Source organism: Rhincodon typus, chromosome 4, assembly GCF_021869965.1.
Source record: "Rhincodon typus isolate 14 chromosome 4, sRhiTyp1.1, whole genome shotgun sequence".
NCBI classification, from domain to species: Eukaryota; Metazoa; Chordata; class Chondrichthyes; order Orectolobiformes; family Rhincodontidae; genus Rhincodon; species Rhincodon typus.
Genome location: NC_063335.1, coordinates 68,938,017 through 68,958,895, shown reverse-complemented (window position 1 = coordinate 68,958,895; position 20,879 = coordinate 68,938,017). Strand labels below are relative to the sequence as shown.

General features: G+C 39.9%; 1 protein-coding gene across 2 annotated transcripts in view; it reads right to left on the bottom strand.

Moving 5' to 3' along the window:
- The window catches only part of LOC109913364 (nucleolar protein 4-like), a 336,959-nt gene that overhangs the window by 68,119 nt on the left and 247,961 nt on the right, over positions 1–20,879 (bottom strand). For both annotated transcript variants that reach the window (XM_048596355.1, XM_048596356.1), the window contains exon 7: positions 18,334–18,513. In XM_048596355.1, the coding sequence (XP_048452312.1) occupies positions 18,334–18,513 (180 nt within the window). The remainder of the gene's footprint in view (positions 1–18,333; positions 18,514–20,879) is intronic.

Below are 20,879 nucleotides of genomic sequence, written 5' to 3'. Positions count from 1 at the left end.
TCTATCCGCCTCCCACTCTCTCCCTATTTATTTCAGAACCCCCTTCCCCTCCCCCTTTTCTGATGAAGGGTCTAGGCCCGAAACGTCAGCCTCTCTGCTCCTATGATGCTGCTTGGCCTGCTGTGTTCATCCAGCCCTGCACCTTGTTGTCTTGAAAAAGAGTCATATTGGACTTGAAACATTAACTGTTTCTCTATCCACAGACACTGTCAGATATGTTGAGTTTCTCTAGCATTTTCTATTCTTACTACACCAAACTGTATTTGCTTTTATCTTCCTTTTTATGGATGTGAGAGAGCCCAAAGTGACTGCGTGAATGTTGCTTGTCTTTACTATTTATTATTTTTCTTGGTCTGAGCAGGTAATAAACTAAGAAAACTATGTAATTGGTTAACTATATTTTATTTGGAGAAAGGTATATCGCCTCATATTAAAAGGAACTTAAACCATTGCTGCAATCAACCTAAGTAGATAGAAAAATAAAAATTAAAGCATCTCAAACAATAATAATTATATCTTTAAAGAATAAGAATTCACACATAATTAAATGTTCAGGGTCAGAGAAGATATCTGGGAGTCTCACTTCCTGCTGACACATGTTCATTAGTACAAGAAATTCATATTTTTTAAAAGTTTCAATGCCAAAATCTTTCAATAAAATACCATTGCAGTGAAGCTTTTGAAGAGGCAGTGTAACTTGGACCTCAGTTTTGGATTTCTGAATTGCACTGCACACTTACATTTCCAGACTTTATTATCTAATTTACTTCATAACACTGCTGATGGCATCACCCCTATTCCTATTGTATAATCTGGACCACTGCTGAAACTAAACAGGAGGACATAAAAAACAGGGTTCGTGGGAGTTAAATGGATTCTACTTTCACATAACCTATGGATAACACTTTATTTTGACATGAGGATTGTCTAAAAATATTTTCTGGCAATCATAATTATATATATATATTCCATTTTTATAAATCTTATGAAATGTAATATCTTTGGATGCATGAAGTTAGGATGTAACTAGATCTTACGACTGCAAATGTTGCTGTGTCTAAAGGTGATGTTGTTAATTAAAATTCTTTGGGCTAAAATTTCATTGTTGGGATGTGACAACCATGGTTCAAGAACTGCCAAAATTGTTGCCACTGAGGCAGGTAATGATTACAGTCAGTCTCCCTCACTTCAATGGAATTAACACTCAGTACTGTTAGGGAACGGGTCTGGCTAGCATGCATACAAGAGTTGTACAAATGCACGTGGCAAGTGAGAAGGTGCCTAGATTCAAGGATGTGGTGAGGGAAGCCTTAGTAATGTTGGTGGACATATTCCAGGGTGTCCATGAGCAGTACTCTCTGAAAGAAAAAGAAACATGTGGCCAACACAAGAAGATTAATACAAGAAGTCCGCTGCCAAAGAACTGGCAGCAGTGTTACAAGTCATCTGATGACATTACATGAGTAATCAAGATGAATGAATGCATCTTGAAAAAAAAACTCATACTCACTGATCCACTACTTCTCATATAGTTAATTGCACCATTATTCATTTGTCAGTAATCTGTGGCACACAAGACAGGTACCTAATATCCATAATCCTCATGCATTACATATTGTAAGGATACCTGCCTCATTACCAGGTGCCACAGCTTCCACATATCTCCAGCCATTCAGCAGTGACAGGTACATCACCCAAATATAGTGCAAGATAATCATTAATGTTCTGCCCTTGCTCTTGCAGGAAAAGGTCAACCATAACCACCAGGAACAACCCAGGAGGAGACAACTGTCTACAACATGGGCTGAGCAATGACAGAGTCCACGGCTTCAGATGTCATTGAGAACATTGAGCATGATATTATACTCTGGCCTTATGCCCCTTCTCAACTCCCAAATTACTCCCATCTTGTTACCTGTAATGTGCGTGTTGCTAATGATAACCAAAGACCCCTTGATTTCCCAGCCTTGTCTCACCCTGACCTGCTTTTCTGATAGTTTGCATCCAAGTACCTAAGATCTGTTATATGTTCAGTCACAGTACCCCCAAGCGTAAGAACAGTAACACCACTCCACTGATGAAGGGATCCCTTCACTTGACCTGACACTCGCAATGTCTCAGCAGCTCAGTTATTGGTACTAAATGAGCCTTAGCACTGTGTTAGGATCTGTATAAGGTAAATTACTGGGTATGAGTGTAAAATAGATATGTCATGTACCATTTCATCAAAGGCCAAGGTGAAACATGAATTTTGTTACATGGGATTCAGATGAGAACTAAGTTGCCTTTACATACATTGGGGGTGTTTTGACAAAGATATTGTCAAATAATTATCTGTTCTCCCTAAGCATAGAGGAGACTATATAATGAGCTGCAAGTACAGTATAGAATATTCAAAGAAATATTGAAAAAATGCGAATCCCAGTAGGAATAACAAAGAATACTGGAAATTTGAAGAATGTGTGAATCTTGAAGAATGTGTGATTCTTGAAGAATGCTGGAATCTATCAGTAAAAGGATATACTTAGGAAATCTCATGGCAGGAAGCAGAATTAACATGGTGTGTGAAAGGGAAATCACGTTTGGCTAATTTACTGGATTTCTTTGTAACAAACAGCATAGGTAACAGAGAAGCTGTGGACAGCTGTACTTCGATTACAAGAATGCATTTGACAAAATGCCACATCAAAGGTTACTATGCAAAATAAGTGCAAATAGTTAAAGGGGTAACATTAACATGAACAGAGGATTGGTTAGCCCACAGGAAACAAGGTTGAGGCTGAATTTTCCCAGTTTCTGGCAAAGTATTTTATTGAGTGAAATTCATGGTGCCCAGTCTGCCAAGATCCATGGGTGACTCATCTCATGTGATCTTCTGCACTTCAGCTCATTGATTATGCAATTGGCATCTTTGGCATCTGTCTCATGGAATCACGTGGTAGAAATGGAAGTGTTTGTCACTGCCAGGACTTTGCAATGCTCAAGGATCATATTTAACTCCCCAGCTTCACAGACCTAAGGCTTTGCAACCCAAGAATTGCCCTTCATACTGTTGTCCTGCAGGAAATGTCCCAGCAAATTAAATCAACAGTTCACTGACAGACATTTGGAGGAGCTGGTCATGGTGTGGTGAAAAGGATGGCAGTCTTTTTCTCACTGACTGCTAAAGGAGGCCATGCCACCACATTCAGCCAGCCTGGACTGAGATAAAAACCTGCGTACCTGGTGAAAAGGCATGCAGGAAAGAGCAGGTGAAAAGATTTCCATAAGAATAAGTGCCACTATTTTATCTCTGCTTTAATAGAGAATTGTACACAGAGGGCGGAGATCTGAATTCTGAACTTAACCAAAAAGTAGAAAATTGTAATCTTTTTCATAACCTCGAGATTCTGACTTTTAATTTTTGCCATGACTTCCCACATTTCTCACCATTGCCCATACTGCTCAAGGGAGTAGAAAATTGTGCCAGAGGCATAAATGGGCAGTTTTTAGATTAATGGGGGTTCATAGGTATTAGTGCTGGGACCGCAACTGTTTAAAATTTATCTCAATGAATTAGATGAAGGCATCGAATGTATGGTTGCCAAAATTGCTGATGACTCAAGGATAGGTAGAAACGTAAGTTGAGGAGTAACAGCAAATCTGCAACGAAAGTAAGAACTAGGAGCAGGCAGTTCAGTCCCTCGAGCCTGCTCTGCCATTTCATATGATCATGGCTGGTCTCATATTGGCACCAACTCCACTTTCTTTCCTGTTCTCCATAACCCTTCACCCCATTGCTAATTAAACATCTGACTATCTCCTGCTTAAATTTACTCAAAGTCCTGACATCCATTGCACTCTAGGGTAGTGAATTCCACACATTTACAACCCTTTGAGAGGAGTAGTTTCTCTTCATCTCTGTTTTAAATTTGCTAGACTTTATCCTAAAACTATGAAATCTTGAAATGAGTAGGGCAAGTGAGTGAGCAAAAATCTGGCAGATGGAATATAATGAGGGCACCTGTGAACTTATCCACTTTGACAGAAAGAATAGAAAAGCAGCATATCATGCAAATAGAAAGAATCTGCAGAATCCAACAGAAAAGGGGCATCTGGGCATTCTGGTAGATGAGTCACAAAAAGTTAACATGCAGGTACAACAAGTGATTAAGGTGGCAATTGAATGTTGTCATTTATTGTGGAGAGATTGGAATATTGAAGTAGGCATGTTTTGCTACATTTGTACAGGACTGTAGTAAGACCATATCTGGAGTAGTGTGCGCAGTTTTGGTTTCCTTATTTAAAAAAGGATATCCAACTATTTTGGAAAAGTTCATTTAACTAATATCTAGGATGAAAGGTTTTTTTTATTAAAATAGTCATTTACGGGATGTGGGCTTTGCTGGCTCGGACAGTATTTATTGTCCATTCCTAATTATATTTGTATAAGTGGTCGTGAACTATCTCTTTGATCCATTGCAGTCCATGTGGTGTAGGTACATCCACATTAATATTTTTGAGTAGATTTGTCCACTACATCCACATTGATGTTTGGAATAGCGTTCTGGAATTTTGAACCAGTGAAGGAAAGGCGATATATTTCAAGTCAGAATGGTATGCATCTTAAAAGAAAACTTGCAGTTGGTTGTGTTCCCATACACACTTCTACTTGGTGGAAGTCACAGTACTGTCGCAGGATCCTTGGTAATTTGGACAGACTGGGCCCGTATCTACCGGAGTTTCGATTAATGAGAGTTGGTCTTATAGCAGCATGAGATCCTGAGGAAGGTTGAAAGGATATTTCCTTTTATGAGAAAAAGGAGGGCAAAATTTAAAAATGTGGTCTTCTATTTAACATGGAAATGAGGAGAATTTTATGCTCTCAGAGGATTGAGAGACTTTGGAACTCTCTCCCTCATGGAAGGTAGATGAATTTTTGACTATCAAGAGAGTTATACTCCATCTGCCAGATGTCTGCTCACTGAATCAACCTATGTACGCAGCTTCCTTATGTCTTCTTCTCAAAATACCTCCCTATCTTTCTTTAGATCATCCTCACGATTACATTTGTACCTTTGTATTTTCAGCAAACTTCTATATATTCCTAAGACACTTAGTCTCAGTCTTTATTACAAAATGTAAACAGTTGAGACCCAGCATGGATTCTTGTGGCACTTCACTAGTTACAGTCTGCAAAATTAAAAGTGTCTTTATTATCCCTACTTACTGCTACATGCTGTTAATCAACTCTCTATCGATGCTAATATATTACTCCCAACTTCATGACTCCTTATCTTGCATTTCATCTTTTACGTGGCACTCTCTTGTGTGGATGAGAGCCAGGACTGCGAGGTCAATTAGTTAACTGACCAGTGCACCATGGTGCAGGACACAATTCAAGTGGACAGTTCAAAGGCATTTAGTTCCAGTAAGGGACAATATAGTGAGGGGGACAAATATGGTTCTCTGCTGCCAAGAGTGACAGCCCTGAAGGAAGCTTTGCCTCTTCAACTTAGGGTCAAGAACTTCTGCTCAGGAATAGAGAGGAATTAATGGAATGTTGGTCCTAATTTCAAGTGGGTTGGAGTATATAAGTATGGAAGTCTTACAGCAACTGTGTAAAGGTGCTGGTGAGAAAATATATGGAATACTGTAGTTCCCTTTAAGAAAGGATATCCTTACATTGGAGGCAGTTTAGAGAAGGTTCACGAGGATCATCTCTAGTATGAAGGGATTGCTTTATCAGCAAAGGCTGAACAGATTGGGATACAACTCACCTCATTCTCCTAAACTCCTGTGCAAATGCTGAAAAGACATTTCCTGTCATGGGAGAGTCTAGGGCTAGTGGGTATAGCCTCAGAGTAGAGTCATAGAGCAATACAGCATGGAAACAGGCCCTTTGGCCCAAACTGGTCCATGCTGACCATGGTGCCAACTCAGCTAGTTCCAATTGCCCGCATTTGGTCCATATCCCTCTAAACCCTTCCCATCTATTTACTTATCAAAATGATTTTTAAATGCTGCTACTATATCTGCCTCAACCACCCTCACCAGCAGCCCATTCCATATACGCACCACTCTCTGCATGAAGAAGTTGCCCCTCAAGTCCTTCTTAAATCTATCTCCTCTCACATTAAATCTATGCCCTCTAGTTTTCAATTCCTCATCCCTGGGGAAAAAGACTGTATGCATTCATCCTATCTTATGCCCCTCATGATTTATACACCTCAATAAGGTCACCCCTCATTCTCCTACGTTCCAAGGAATAAAATTCTATCCTGGTCAACCTCTCCCTATAACTCAGGCCTACTAGTCCTGGCAACATCCTTGTAAATCTTCTTTACACACTTTGTAGTTTAACTGTGTCTTTCCTATAACAGGGTGACCAAAACTGTACACAATACTCCAAGTGCGGCCTCACCATGTTACAACTGTAACATAACATCCCAAGTCCTGTACTCAATGCCTCGACCAATGAAGGCCAGCATGCTAAATGCCTTCTTCACCACCCTGAAAACCTGTGATGCCGCTTTCAACAAACTATGTACTTATACTCCTATGTCCCTCTGTCCAACTACATTCCTCAGGACCTTACCATACCAAGGGAAGACAATTTAAGACTCAGATAAGGAGGAACTTCTTCTCTCAGAGGGTTGAGAATCTTTCGAACTCCTTGCCACAGAGACCATTGGGGATAGAGTCTTTGTGTATGTTTAAGGCTGAGATAGAGTCTTCATCAGTAGGGCAATAAAAGATTTTGGAGAAAGGGCAGGAAAGTGGACGAAAGGAATGCTGGTTCAGCCACAATCCTATTGTTGAATAGCACAGCGGGTTCGTGCACTGAATGGCCTACTCCTATTCCTAACTCATATGGAATTATGATTTTATGGAACTTGGAAAGAGAAGGGAATGACTCAATTCCCATGAACCATATGGGTACCATTATCACAGGTGTAAGAAAGAGGTTAAAAAGAAGACATGGTAATAGTGCAGGATGATAGAGGTAACAAATTGCTGGCAAGGGCAGAGTGTGGAAACATAGCTATGCAAGTAATATCAGAGTAGGTAAAAATGATAAAAAGACAGAATTAAAGACAGTTTATCTGACCTCCAATGTTCTGGGCCCATTGCAGAATTTGGAGAATTATGGAACATCATGACCAGTGCATCCATTATCTCTGAGGCCACCGCATGGCAACATTTGAATAAGAAGCAGGAGTATGCCAGTCACTGTAATATATGAGAGATAGTAGGAACTGCAGATGCTGGAGAATCTGAGATAACAAGGTGTAGAGCTGGATGAACACAGCAGGCCAAGCAGCATCATAGGAGCAGGAAGGCTGACGTTTCGGGCCTAGACCCTTCACTGTAATATATGAATTGGGTCTACAAGTAAGCCATTCAATCTCTTCAGCCTGCTCTGCCGTTCAATATGATCACAGTGGATTTGGTTGTAACCTCAAATCACACTCCCTAATAACATCTCAGCCCTTGCTTAACAAGGATTTATCTACCAATGCCTTAAAATATTCAAACATTGTTCCCAAAAATGAGATAGAAGCAGAGTTCCAAAGACTCAGGACATTCAGAGGATTTATTTTGTCCCATTTCAATTTTAAATAGGAAACCCCTGAATTTTAAGCAGTGACTCCTAGTTTCAGACTCTCCCATCAAAGGAATAAATCTCTCCACATTTATCCTGTTGAGACCCCTCAGGATCTTACATGTTTCAATCAAGCTAACTCTTACCACTTATACACTCCAGCAGATACATACCTAGCCTTATCAACAGTTCTCTAAACTGTTGCCAGGGCATTCACATCCTTACTTTAAAAAAACACGTGGACAATACTGTGCACAGTGCTCTAAATGCAGTCTCATTAGTGCCCTGTATAACTGAAGCACAATTGCCCTCTTTTTATATTCAATTCCTCTCATAAGAAACTATTAAATTCTATTTACTTTCCTAATTACTTTTGTACATGCAGACTAACCTTTTATGATTCATATACTAGAATATCCAGATACTTCTGCATCTCAGAGTTTTGATATCTCTCATACTTTAACTATTATACTTTTAAAAAACTTTTTCCTGCCAAAATGGACAATTTTACATTTTCCCACATCTCCATTTGCCACAACTCTGCCCACTCACTTAACTGTAGCCTGTATCCTCTTTACAGTTACCTTCCTAATTGCCTTTGTGTTGTCAGCAACTTCAGCAAGCACTCCTTTCAATTTTTCAGCCATGTCATTTACATAAATTGTAAACATTTGAGGTCCCAATTCCTGTGGCACACCATTCGTTAAATCTTGCCAACCTGACAAAGACCCGTATATTCTTATTCTCTGCTTTCCTCCAACCAGCCAATGTTCTGTCTAAGCCAATGTGCTGCCCCCTACAATATTAGCTTGTATTTTTCTTCAAAACCCTATGATATCATATTTTATCAACTATCAATCTGGAAATTTAAGGACAGTACATCTACTGGTTCATGTTTAGCCATAGCACAGGTTACCTCCTCAAAGAACTCCAATTGATTGGTCAAGCATAATTTTCCTTTCACAAAACCGTGTGTGTCTGCTTGATTGCCTTAAACTTATCAAAGTGCCCTGCTATAAACATATGGAACATAGTAACCAAGCTGTCCATAGTTTCCTACTTTTTGTCTCACTTTCTGTTTGAATAAAGGACCTACAGTTACTTTTCTAATCCAATGGGACCACCTCTAAATCAAGGGAATTTTAAAAAATTAAACCAACACATCAACAAACTCAACAGCCAGTTCTTTTAAGAGCATAGGAAGAAGTCCATCAAGACTTGGGTACTTGTTAGCCCACACATCGATAATTTGCTCAGAACCACTAGCTCTGGTGATTGTGTTTGTCATAGAGAATGGATATCCCTGCAACTTCATCCGCAGATGCCGACTAAACAGACAACAGGAGGACACAGTACGCTCTAACACACTGGCTACACTGCCACACATCAGGAACATATCGGAACTGATAACAAGACTCCTAAGACCACTAGGAATCATGGTGGCCCACAGCCACTCTACGACAAACACTCACAAGGATTAAAGAACCCATTCCCACAACATGCAGAACCAGCGTGGTTTACAAAATACCATGCAACGACTGCCAATAACATTACATTGGACAGACAGGAAGGAATCTAGCCATCAAAATACATGAACATCAACTAGCAGCAAAACGGCACGGCTGAAAAAAAATTCTCCTTAATATCAGTACACTCAGACAATGAAGGCCATCAGTTTAACTGGGACAAGGTAACCACAGTAGCCCAAGTCAAACATGGACACACACCGGAATTCCTGGATGCAAGGTTCTCAACCCATTATGCAATCAACAAATCCCCATATAGAATTGGACCCCATATACAAGCCCATACAGATCAAAACCAGAAATGACACTATTCACCATAACGCTCCGGACAGTATAAATTCCAAGCGGAGTAGAACAACATCGCTTCATCGGAGGCTCAACTTATGATGTCACCTAGCATGGTGATGAAATGTCTGACTGAGAACAAGCCAGCTCGGCGAGCAAGTCAACAACCTCACCCACAACCTGAGCTACAGATCTTTGCTAAAACTTTAAAGGGAGTGTAATCTTTGGCAAAGGATGAGGATAGACCAGCCAGGACTAAGGCGGACAACACAACCATCTTCCTGGAACCATATCCCCTGGGGTATACATTACAGAACTTCTCCAGAGTGGTCAAGGAAGTGGTGGCATATTTTAAGAAGGACAATGATATGCTTAATAACAACAGCATTCCTCTGGCTCAGTTTGGAGATGACTTACTGGTGTATCAGCCATATCTGAAGGGCATAGCTCTTGACATCAAGGAGCCATTAATCAACTTCACATGGAATTTCTCTGGTTAGCACTACTGCCTCACACTGCCAGGGACCCAGGTTCGATTCCTGCTTTGGGCGACTGTGTAGAGTTTGCAACCACAGCCTACATCACCTCCCTCATTAAGTGCCACCAGCAGTTATACCCACATTGTCCACAGAGAGGTCATATATCAAGTTTGCTGTACAATCTGGTAAGCACACTGCAGACAAGTCCCAGCACCTCAAAGATGGTGTTACAGCTGGGTCCCCAGACAGTCAGGAGATGGCTGGGCATCAGGATCATGTTGAATCCCATGTTTGTCACAATGTGGTGTGTAGAGAGGAAATAGAGACATAAGATGCAGGTTTAGAGATAATCTGGCGAGGGAGGATGACCCAGGAAGATAATGGAGGTCAGGTGAAGATGCAACAGTGAAGCAGATGCATTACTGTTGTATGAACAATGTGTAGATATAGTCATCCCTGACATCCCTTGGATATCTTTCCAGGCCTTGGCATGAACATATAAAATCTTCTTTATATTCTGACAAATCCTTGTCATCTGAGGAGTGCTAATGTTCTTTGTGCTCTTCCCTTTACATCCAAATTTTTCATTGCTGTGCCAGGTTGTGCAGTACAAAGCAGACTAGTATGACCTGAGATATTCCCTGGGGTATACATTGATGAATTTTTCCGGGGTGGTCAATGAAGTGGAGATATATTTTCAGAAGATCAATGGTACATTTGAAAATGCTCTGATGAATTCATGAGATTGATTGCAGCATTCCTCTGGCTCACTGTGGGAATGACTCACTGAGCATCAGCCATATCTGAGGAGACTGCCCTTGATACCAAGGAGCAATTAAACAACCTCAGATGGAATTTCACAAAACTCTGGGAGTTTGGAGTTGTGCAGTGTATTGTATATCTCCATAGGAAACAACCATCTCTTGTGATGCAAATCAGTTGTACATTTGTAGAGGGAGTCACTTTTCAGTTCACAAATGCTGCTGCCTGCTCCCTGTGAACTTTTATAGCCACAAGTGCAGTCACCTTACACTCAAGGAAATCCAGCAATGTCACTGATCACAGTTGACATTGTTGGTGAAGTGGACAAATCATTGACATTATGAAATAGGGTGTCTGTCACCCCTTTACATACCTATATGGAGCAGCCTGAGAGATGCCATCATCTGTCATGCTCTGGAGCCCCACCCTGTAGAAATTGAGCACCACTGTGACCTTCAGGATAACTGGCATGGGATTCCCACCAAATCTACAATAGCTGCACATCTTTTACACAGTCCAACATGGCTCACTGATCATTTCCTGTAGCATTTTCAGATGTCCCTGGCATTGCCGCTATGATACCTGGAGTCAGTTTCTTCCAGTCCTCTGCATGTGTTGACACATCATTGCTTGTCTTTACTGATGCATTCCCCAGACATCTGCATCCAGACCAGTCTCCTCGTCCAGGACTGCCTGCTATTGGTCTTGCATCCTCTATTGAGACAACTAAAGCTCTCCTTCTTTGCATTCTCTCTTCCTTCTTCTGAAGATACAGGAACAACAAGTAAATGAGACTCATTGTTAAAGCATTAATTGCACTGTACGATGAGGGTAGATGTGTGTGAAAGCATAGCTCTCATTTTTTTTTAAACTAGTCATTAGGGTGTCCTTTTAATGGGCCAGTTGTGTACCACATTAACTCCACTTACCCAAAACAACCGTCTTCCTATTTCAGTGGATTTTATATTCACATTGTGTTTGATCTAATCCAAGTCAATTTCATGAAAGAGAACCAACCTGTGTGGTTTTGGTCCATCCAGGAAAGTCACACATTAAATCAGCAGATGGAAATCGAAGAATCAATTGTCTGTATCTGTACATGATTACAACACTCTGAACCTTCTTATTAATCCTCCTCCATGCTTTTGTTCATCCTTGTTCCCCATCCCAATCACAAATCTGCCTCCATATGGAATACAACTTCCTCCTTTGGATGTGACTGTTGCCTTCAACACTCACAACCTCAGTTCAGAAGATCAAGACACTATCATTGATAGCACTGACACCAACCTTCAGGCCTTTCATTCATCTTTCAAAATCTGACTTAACCTGCCCAATCCTAGTCACTTTAAAGACCGCCGCAGCAAGGATCTTCACCTCACTACAACTCACTGCACCCGAACACTAACATCTGTTGCACCCAAACACCAACCTGCAAACATTCACCACCTTTTACTGTAGAACTGAACATGGAGAACTGCTTATCTTAGTCACAATAGCACAAAACCAGAGGGTGCTTGCCACCTTTAAGAGAATTTAATCATCAGATTCTTGTGCTTAATATTGTCAATTAAACTGTTGTGTGGGCCTCAGTACCGATCACTACAGTAGCCCAGTTTGCCAATCTGAAAATCACTCATTTATCCCAGCTTTCTGTTTCATGTTAGTTAACTGGGGAATACTTTTAAAATTAAGAGTCATCCTTTTAGGACTCTCTTCTTTTTACAGGGTTATGCAAATTTGGAACTCTCTGCTTCAGAAGGTGGTGGATGCAAGGTCATTAAATATTTTTGAGATGGAGGTGGATTCTTGTTAGGTAAGGGAATCAAAGATTTGCAGGGAGAGATGAAAATGTGAAATTTGGAATGTAAGTAGATTAGGCATTATCTTATTGAATTGTGCAGCAAAATAGATGGACAGAATGGCCCACACCTGCCTTTAATTTGTATGGTGACATGTCACCAATCTTCTAATTGTTTTTATTGATATAAGGCATCGCTGGCTAGGGCAGCATTTATTGTCGATCATTAATTGGCCTTGAAAAGGTGGCGGTGACCTGCCTTTTGATACTGCTATAGTTCATTTGATACAGGAACCCCAAAAGTGTTGTAAGGGAGGAATTTACAGGATTGTGACCCAGAGAGTTTGATACCCATGTTAATACAGTACCCCAAAACCATGAGCTTTTTTCTTGTACAGCCACATTTTGTGTGGTACCTCACTGAATGCTTTTTGGAAATCCAAATATGCAACATCTACTGGTGCCCCTCTATTTACACTGCTTGAGAATGTAACAAGTTAAAACTGTCAAACATGAATTTCATTGCAAAAAAATGCTGATTGTGCTTGTACTAATACTTTCAAAATGTCCTGCTATAAGTTCTTTAATAATGGAATCTAATGGATTCCCAATGATAGCCAGTAGGCTAATTGAACTAAAGTTTCCTGCTTTCTTTCTTTCTCTTTTCTTCAATAGAGTAGTTACATTACCAACTCCCCAATTGATGTTTTTTGAAGATTACAACTGATGCATCTATTATCTCTACAGCCACTTCCTTTAAGACCCTAGAATGTACCTCATTAGATTCAAAGGACATGTCAGCCGTTTGCCCCATTTGCTTTATCAGGAACTTTTTCTAGGGATCATGATTATTTTAAGTTTCTCCTTCCTTCACACCTCTTATTATCTATTATTTTGGAATGATTTTCCTGTCTTCTAACCTGAAGACAGGTAAAAAAATACTCTTTCAAAGTCCTTGCTATTCCCTTCTTTCCCATTATTAAAATGGTCAGACTCATGTTTTTACAGACTAACACTCATTTTCGCTATTCTTTTCTTTTTATATATCTGAAGTGTTTTGTGTCTGTTTTTATGATTTTTGCTAGTTTTCTCTCATAATCTAATTTCTCCTTCTTTAATATTTTAGTCATCTTTAGCTGGTTTCTAAAATTTTCCTAATCTTCTGACCCACTAGTATTCTCTGCTGTTCTTTTTTCAATTTGATAGCATTGTCAACAACAGCATCACAGATTCACAGAATTCTGGCGTCACAGAAGGAGACCACTCGGCCTATCATATCTGTATTAGCTCGCTGAATAAGCAATTTCATAGAATCATAGAATCCCTACAGTGTGGAAACAGGCCCTTCGACCCAACAAGTCCACACCGACAGATAGAGCATCCCACCCAGACCTATCCCCCTAATCTACACATTCCCTGAACACTCTTGCTTAATTCCATTCTCCTGCTTTCTCCTGCACTTATTTTCTTTTCAGATAACAACTTAACTCACTTTTTAAAGATGTAGTTGATAGGGTGGATATGGGAAGAATGTTTCCTCTTCTGGGAGAAATGTAGAACTAGGGATTACCATTTAAAAATAAGGAATCATTTAAGGCAGACAGGAGACAAATTTTATTTCCTTCCACAGGATGATGAGTCTTTAGAATCCTCTTCCCCAAAAGGCACTGGAAGCAAAATCTTTGAAAATTTTGAAGGGTCACAGGTTTGTCATAAGGATAGGATGAAAGGTTATCAGGGTGGGCAGTTTCGTGGAGCGGAGATCGCAATCAGATTAGCCATGATCTTATTAATGGTTAGTTTGGCCTCGAGGAGTCAAATGGTGTCCTGAAAACAAGAAATGCTGGAGATCACAGCAGATCAGGCAGCATCCATGGGCAGAAAGCAAGCTAATGTTTCAGTTCAGATGATTTCAGAACTGAAGTGAAGTGTCAAATAGTCTATCCTGTTCCAAATTCATTGTTTGAATAATGAGAGGCAATATCATCGAAACAGGCGAAATTCAGAAATAACTTGATAGGATGGATGCTGATGCTGGTCAGGCAGTCTTAACCATGGGGGAGCAGGCTCATTTAGGATTCAGGTCATGAGAAACATCTCACTCAAAGGGCTGTGAAACTCTGTAATCTTCTGTTGGAGAGGGTTGTGAAGTCTCTATCCCAGTTAAGGATGGGACAGAAGTATTTTTGATCTATCAGGAAATAAAGGGACATAGGGAACAGGTAGGTTACTGGAGTTGAAGCCCAAGATCAGCTATGAGTTTATTGGTTAGTGGAGCAGACTCAATGGGTCATATAGTTTGCTCCTGCTCCTATTTCATGTATAGCCATTAAGGAGGAGACTTAACTTCAAGGGAATATCTCATTGGCCTTCAATCAGATTCCTAATGAATGGCAGGGTTGTATGAAGGTCAACGAATCCTGGAGGGTCACAGCAGAGATTTGGTTGGGAACAGTATCTGAGAAGTGAGAAAAGAAAAAGGCATGGTGGTTAAAGAGAATCTAGGAGAGGTAAAGAAAAACTATCAGAAGTGATAGACTCAGCTGGGGACTGAAATCTTTCAGTTGAAATATTAGTACTGGGGTAAGGGCTGTAAATCTACTTGAAAGTCTGCCACACTCATCAGCAAAGTAGTCCAAAATGTTTTCACACAAAATATAAATAATTTATCTAAAGTGAGAAAAAGGTGGAAATGGTAGCGGTGGACTTGGATCCAGAACGGCAAACAAATACACACTCAAATGGAAGCAGAAAGTTCCAGATATGTAGGCCTTGTTATGTAGCAATTTACAGTATGCATAGAGTACTTGGTTGTAAACAGGACATAGATTGGACAACAAGTGGAGGGAGACCAGATTGAATGTTTAAGGTTCTGCGCTGAGGTAATGCTGACAAAGAGAGCATGCAATCTGCATCGAGCCTTGATGAACTGCTGTCCAATTTCAGAAACAAGTGCAGTGGCTGAGGAAAATTTACAAGCTATTTGAGGTTAGAGTACCTGAGGATGCACTGACATGAATTGCTTTTGGGCAGATGATGGCCAAATGGAAAGTTATAATAAGATCTAAGAGAGATGGAGAAGGGTACTGCCCATGTGGGTCAATCACTGCCCAGACACGGACTGCTGCTGAAGCTTGAAAAACTAGCAGAACCACTCATGCAATCAAAGGCTCAGGTGGGGACTGAAATCCTTCAGTTGCAAAAGTAGTACTGAGATGAGGGCTATTAATCTATCAAGTTGAAAGCCTGCCACACTAACCATCAAAGCAGTTCAAAACCTTTTCACACAAAATATATTCTGAAGATTTCAGAAATATAGACATCCATAGCCATGTAATTCTCTTGCCAATCCAAATAAGGACTGAAAAAAGAAACAAAAGGGCAAACCTGCGATGAACGGTGCAAAATTAAGCAAAATATTTAACTATGCTTGAATGAATTCTGGGCCCTCTGTGTGGCTAAGAAACAAAAAAAAACAAGTATATTGACACAAAAACTTTAGCAGCCCATGAGACTGTGGGAAGTGAGCAAAATGCTTGCATATCCAAATCTTTCAACTCCACTATAGCCATAGTGCAATAGCTGTCGCAAAGGCAAAGGAGTGCTGAATTCAATGCCATTTTTAGATTGGAAACAACAACAAGAAATACAACATATAGGTTTTAATATCGACAATCTTACATCTGGAGCATCATCCTTACATCTCCAATTCCTGCTTCTCTCTTACCTCCTGCATTTCTCCTATGTTCTTCCAGGGCCTCACTGCCCAATGTCCATATTTCTCTGGATGGGTACGTTATGGAAAATACAGCAGACCCTGCAATTACAGATATGCTTGCAAGAGCATACTGGAGGGTGCTACACAACCAGTATAAGCAATGGAAACATATTTTTAGTGCTCCATTGTCCAGTTAAATTATTTTCGCATTAGAAGATGTTCATGCAGGCTGGATTGGAAGAGGATGAAGGTGTCAAGGAAGCTAACAGAAAAATTAAAACATATATGGAAGATGCTTCTGTTGTAGTCATAGTGTTGGGACTCTGTCATCCAAAGCGTCCTCCTGACTTTCCTTCTTGTTGGAATGTAACTAGTCAGTACCTAAGGCATCACCTCGTTGAAGATAATTCACTGTTCCATTTCAGTTCCATGTATCAAAACCTGATTCCATTTTACCCCTGATAGATCCCCTCACTCCATTGATGCTAGCCCTTTTCCAATTCAAAACATCCAATTAACTGTTAACTGTCCTTTTCTATTACTAACGTAAAACTTATGATCCAATGATAACTCCTGCCCAAGTGTTTGCCCTCAAATGTCATTCATAAGCAGCAGATCCAGCAATATATCCTTCCTATTTAGACCTTTTGTATCTCTTCTTTCCTTTCAATTAATGGACAAAAAGTGCCTTTTGTCTTGGTTGGAAGATATTTTAATGTGCTCTCCTGTATTCTACTAACATTAAAAATAGATGCAAGCACAGTTTACCTCAGATTATTGTATTGCAGAAGAGTTTGAAAGCTAAAGGTGAGGCTGCATTTTATGTACTTGCACTACTGATGCTTGCTATTTTTACAACAATTGTATATCAGAATGTTTAAAGGTTAGGGTACAGATAGAAAAAAAAGCAATAAATGGAGGTAACATAGTGCTTGGCTTTTTATATATACAGGGTCACTGGGCGCCAGAACTATAAAATTATAATATCTGTTAGTCTATCATTGAGTAGATTGTGTGAATCTCTGTTCATGCCTTTTAGAAAGGCGATTAAGGCCATGGTAAGCATACATTGTTAAAATTATCTCAATCATTACACATTACAGTTGTAAAGAAAGGATTGAAAACTATTTTTATTATTAAAAAGGGACAAGCTAATTAGGGGCCTAACAGAGTTTTCACTTTTTTTAACATTCATTTGTCGGATGTGGACATCGCTGGTTAATTAGTATTAATTGCTATTCCCTAACTGCCCTTGGGAACATGGTGATGAGTCCACAGAGGGCAGGAAAACCCACAATGCTGCTCAGAAGAATTTCATGTATTTTGACTGAGTGACAACGAACTTGCAAGACAAGATGCTGTATGGCAGACAGAAAAACTTACATGGGATGGTATCCCATGTACCCAATGCTCTTTCCTTCTAAGTGGTAGAGTTTGCCAGTTTGGAAGGTATTGCGGAAGGAGCCAGGGTGAGTTACTGCAATGCATCTTGTAAATGGTACACAATGCTCCCACTGTGTTGGTGGACAAGGGAGTGTATTTGAAGGTAATGAATGGGGTGCTAATCAAGCAGGCTGCTTTGTCCTGGATGGTGTTGAGCTTTTCGAGTGTTGTTGAAGTTAAAGCTATCTAGGCCAGTGGAGAATATTCTAACACACTCCTGTATTTTGCTTTATAAATGGTGCACAGGTACTGGGGAAACAGGTAGGGAGTTATGCTTCACAGAATTCCTAGCCTCTGAACTTTTCTTGTAACGACAGTATTTATATAGCTCATTCAGTTTAGTTTCTGATCAATTCTAACCTTCAGGATTTTGATAATTATGGAAGTTTTTGAAATGCCTAATAGTAGAAGATTGTTTCCACTGAATAACTAGTGCTAAGGATTATCACTAGAACTTTTAAAGAAGACTTTAAAAAAAATTCCACAAACATCATTAGAAGATGGAATGCTGTAAAACAGGTAACTAATAAGACAGAAATTTACTTTCAAACTAAAATTTTTCAAAAGGAAGAGTACATTTCCATGCTGCAATTGCTATTGTTCTACTAAAATTGTGGAAAACATGTTTGGGTATTACAATGGTCTATCACTTACAAAACAAAAGGATGTGAATACGCATACTGTTATGTGGACATTTCTTGAGGATATAGATTGAAAACTCAGTTGTAACTTACATTAAAAGCTTTAAGGCGCTCTGATTCTGCTCCATCTGAATCAATTATCTTCTCAGCATCATCATGATCATCCTGATCGTCGTCATCTTCGATGGCTCTACTCACAGTCAGATCTTCAGGACCACCTCCTACACTTTCATTTCTTAGAGATTCATAGCTAGAATAGCTGTGTGCAGGTGACTGAGTCAGGAAAAAACAGACATGAAACATAATTAACAATTGTATTAATTATTATGGATAGAATACAACTTCAAACAATTTAGTCAATTTAGGTGACTATGAGTATCGCGTTGATTTTTGATTAACAATCAAGACATAGCTCATCTTTAAATAAATAAATTAGTTTTAACTTCAGAAATGTATAAAATAATTAAAAATTGCTTTTAATATATTTAATACCACAAGTTGTACTTTAAACTGACATTAAAACAAGAGTATCCTCATCACAGCTCCAAAACCTGTCAGGCTGTTTCAAAAAGCTAAAACTATTCAGCCTCATTTGATTTTATATTTCTTCTTCTCAAATTTCCACTGTTCAAATTCCCTGATTCTTACGTGTTGGTTCTAACAGCCAGTGGCCTGATTAATCAACATATTAGATAAAAGAATCGCCACAGTGTGGAAATAGGCCCTTCGGCCCAACAAGTCCATGCCGATCCTCAGAACATCCTATCCAGACCTATCCCCCTATAACCCACCTAATCTACACATCCCTGAACACTATGGGCAATCCATCTAGCCTGCACATCTTTGGACTGTGGGAGGAAACCCACACAGACATGGGGAGAACGTGCAAACTCCACACAGGCAGTCGCCCAAGGGTGGAATTGAACCCAGGTTCCTGGTGTTGTGCGGCAGCAGTGCTAACCACTGAGCCACTGAACCACTGAAGCAGGATACAAATGGTTGTTAGCAATTGGAACAACCGAGCAAGTTAATGCCTCAGATTACTTTCAATCATTAGCAAAGTGATCCAGGTAGTCATGAATGATGCTATTAGTGGCACTTACTCACCAATTGCCTGCTCACTGATGCTTATTTGAGTTCTGCTTTGGTCATTCGGTTATAGATCTCATGACAGTCTTGCTTAAAATACGGACAAGAGTTGCATTCCTGAATTTAGGTAACAGTGACTGTCCTTGTGGCATAAAGAAATTCCAGTAAAACTCAAATCACTGGGGACCAGGAGAGAAGTTCTCCATTGGTTGGCATCATACTTGATGCTATAGTTCCTTATACCAGAAACCAAGGTCCAACCATCTTCAGAGACCTACTCATTGACCTTAATTCCATTATAACAGCAGAGGTGAGGCTTTTTGCTGATTATTGCACAATGCTTTGGAAGTTCACAAATAATTAAGCATTTTGTATGGAGCATGACCTTGGCAACATCCAGACTTTAGCTGATAATTTACAAGCACTGCATAAGTATCAGGTAATGGCAGTCTTCAGCAGGAGGGAATGTATTAATGGTGTTTAATGGTACAACATCTCAAATTTCCCACCTTAAATTCCTGGAGAAATGGTCATCATTGACTAGAAATTCAACTAGACTTGCTAAATAGACTGTTCACAGGGCTGGGTGCACCACAGACAGGACCTCACCTCTTGAATTCCCAAAAACTCTCCAAGCAGAAATGAAGAATCTTGCCACTTGCTTACCGAAATGAAAATGCTCAAGAATCTCAACCTCAACCAAGACTACTTTAGCCTACTTTATAGACAGCCTCTTCAAAACCTTAAGCACTCACTCCCTCCAATTTTGGTGCGTTGTAGTGACACTATTATTTGCACTGCCACAAAGCTTCTTTGACAGCCCGTCCCAAGCCCATGACTTGTATCACCAAGAAAGACAAAGGCAAAAAGTGCATGGAAACACCATTTGCTCTAATATCCACACAAACTCACACATCATCCTAACATGGAAATATATGGCCATCACTTCATTGTCCTTGAGTCACATCCCTAGAAGTACCTATCTAATAGTACCACAACATGGACTGTGTATGAGACATATAGCCACCTTCTCAAGGGCAACTAAGAATTGCCTATAAATGATGGGCTCTCTAGTAACACTGATATACCAAGAACGAATCATGAAGAGAAAAAAGAATCTAAAAATTCTGGTCTCAAAATACCTGGATCTTCAATGCACGTGTAAGAGAAAAGTATTTCTGCTGGCCAGTATCCAAGTAGTTTATAACCTTTGAACCATAGAGAAGCAATCAAGAGTAAAATTACTTAATGGTGGACAATTTCAATGGGTTGAGAATAGGCCTATTCTGGAAAGTGGAATGAAAGTTTGGCAGGTAAAACTGTAACTGAATAACACGTTATCACTGAAGAGAAGAGATAGTAGGAACTGCAGATGCTGGAGAATCTGAGATAACAAAATGTACAGCTGCATGAACACAGCAGGCCAAGCAGCATCAGAGGAGCAGGAAAGCTGACGTTTCGGGTCTAGACCCTTCTTCAGAAATGGAGAATTTCTGAACCTATTTCTGAAGAAGGGTCTAGACCCGAAATGTCAGCTTTCCTGCTCTTCT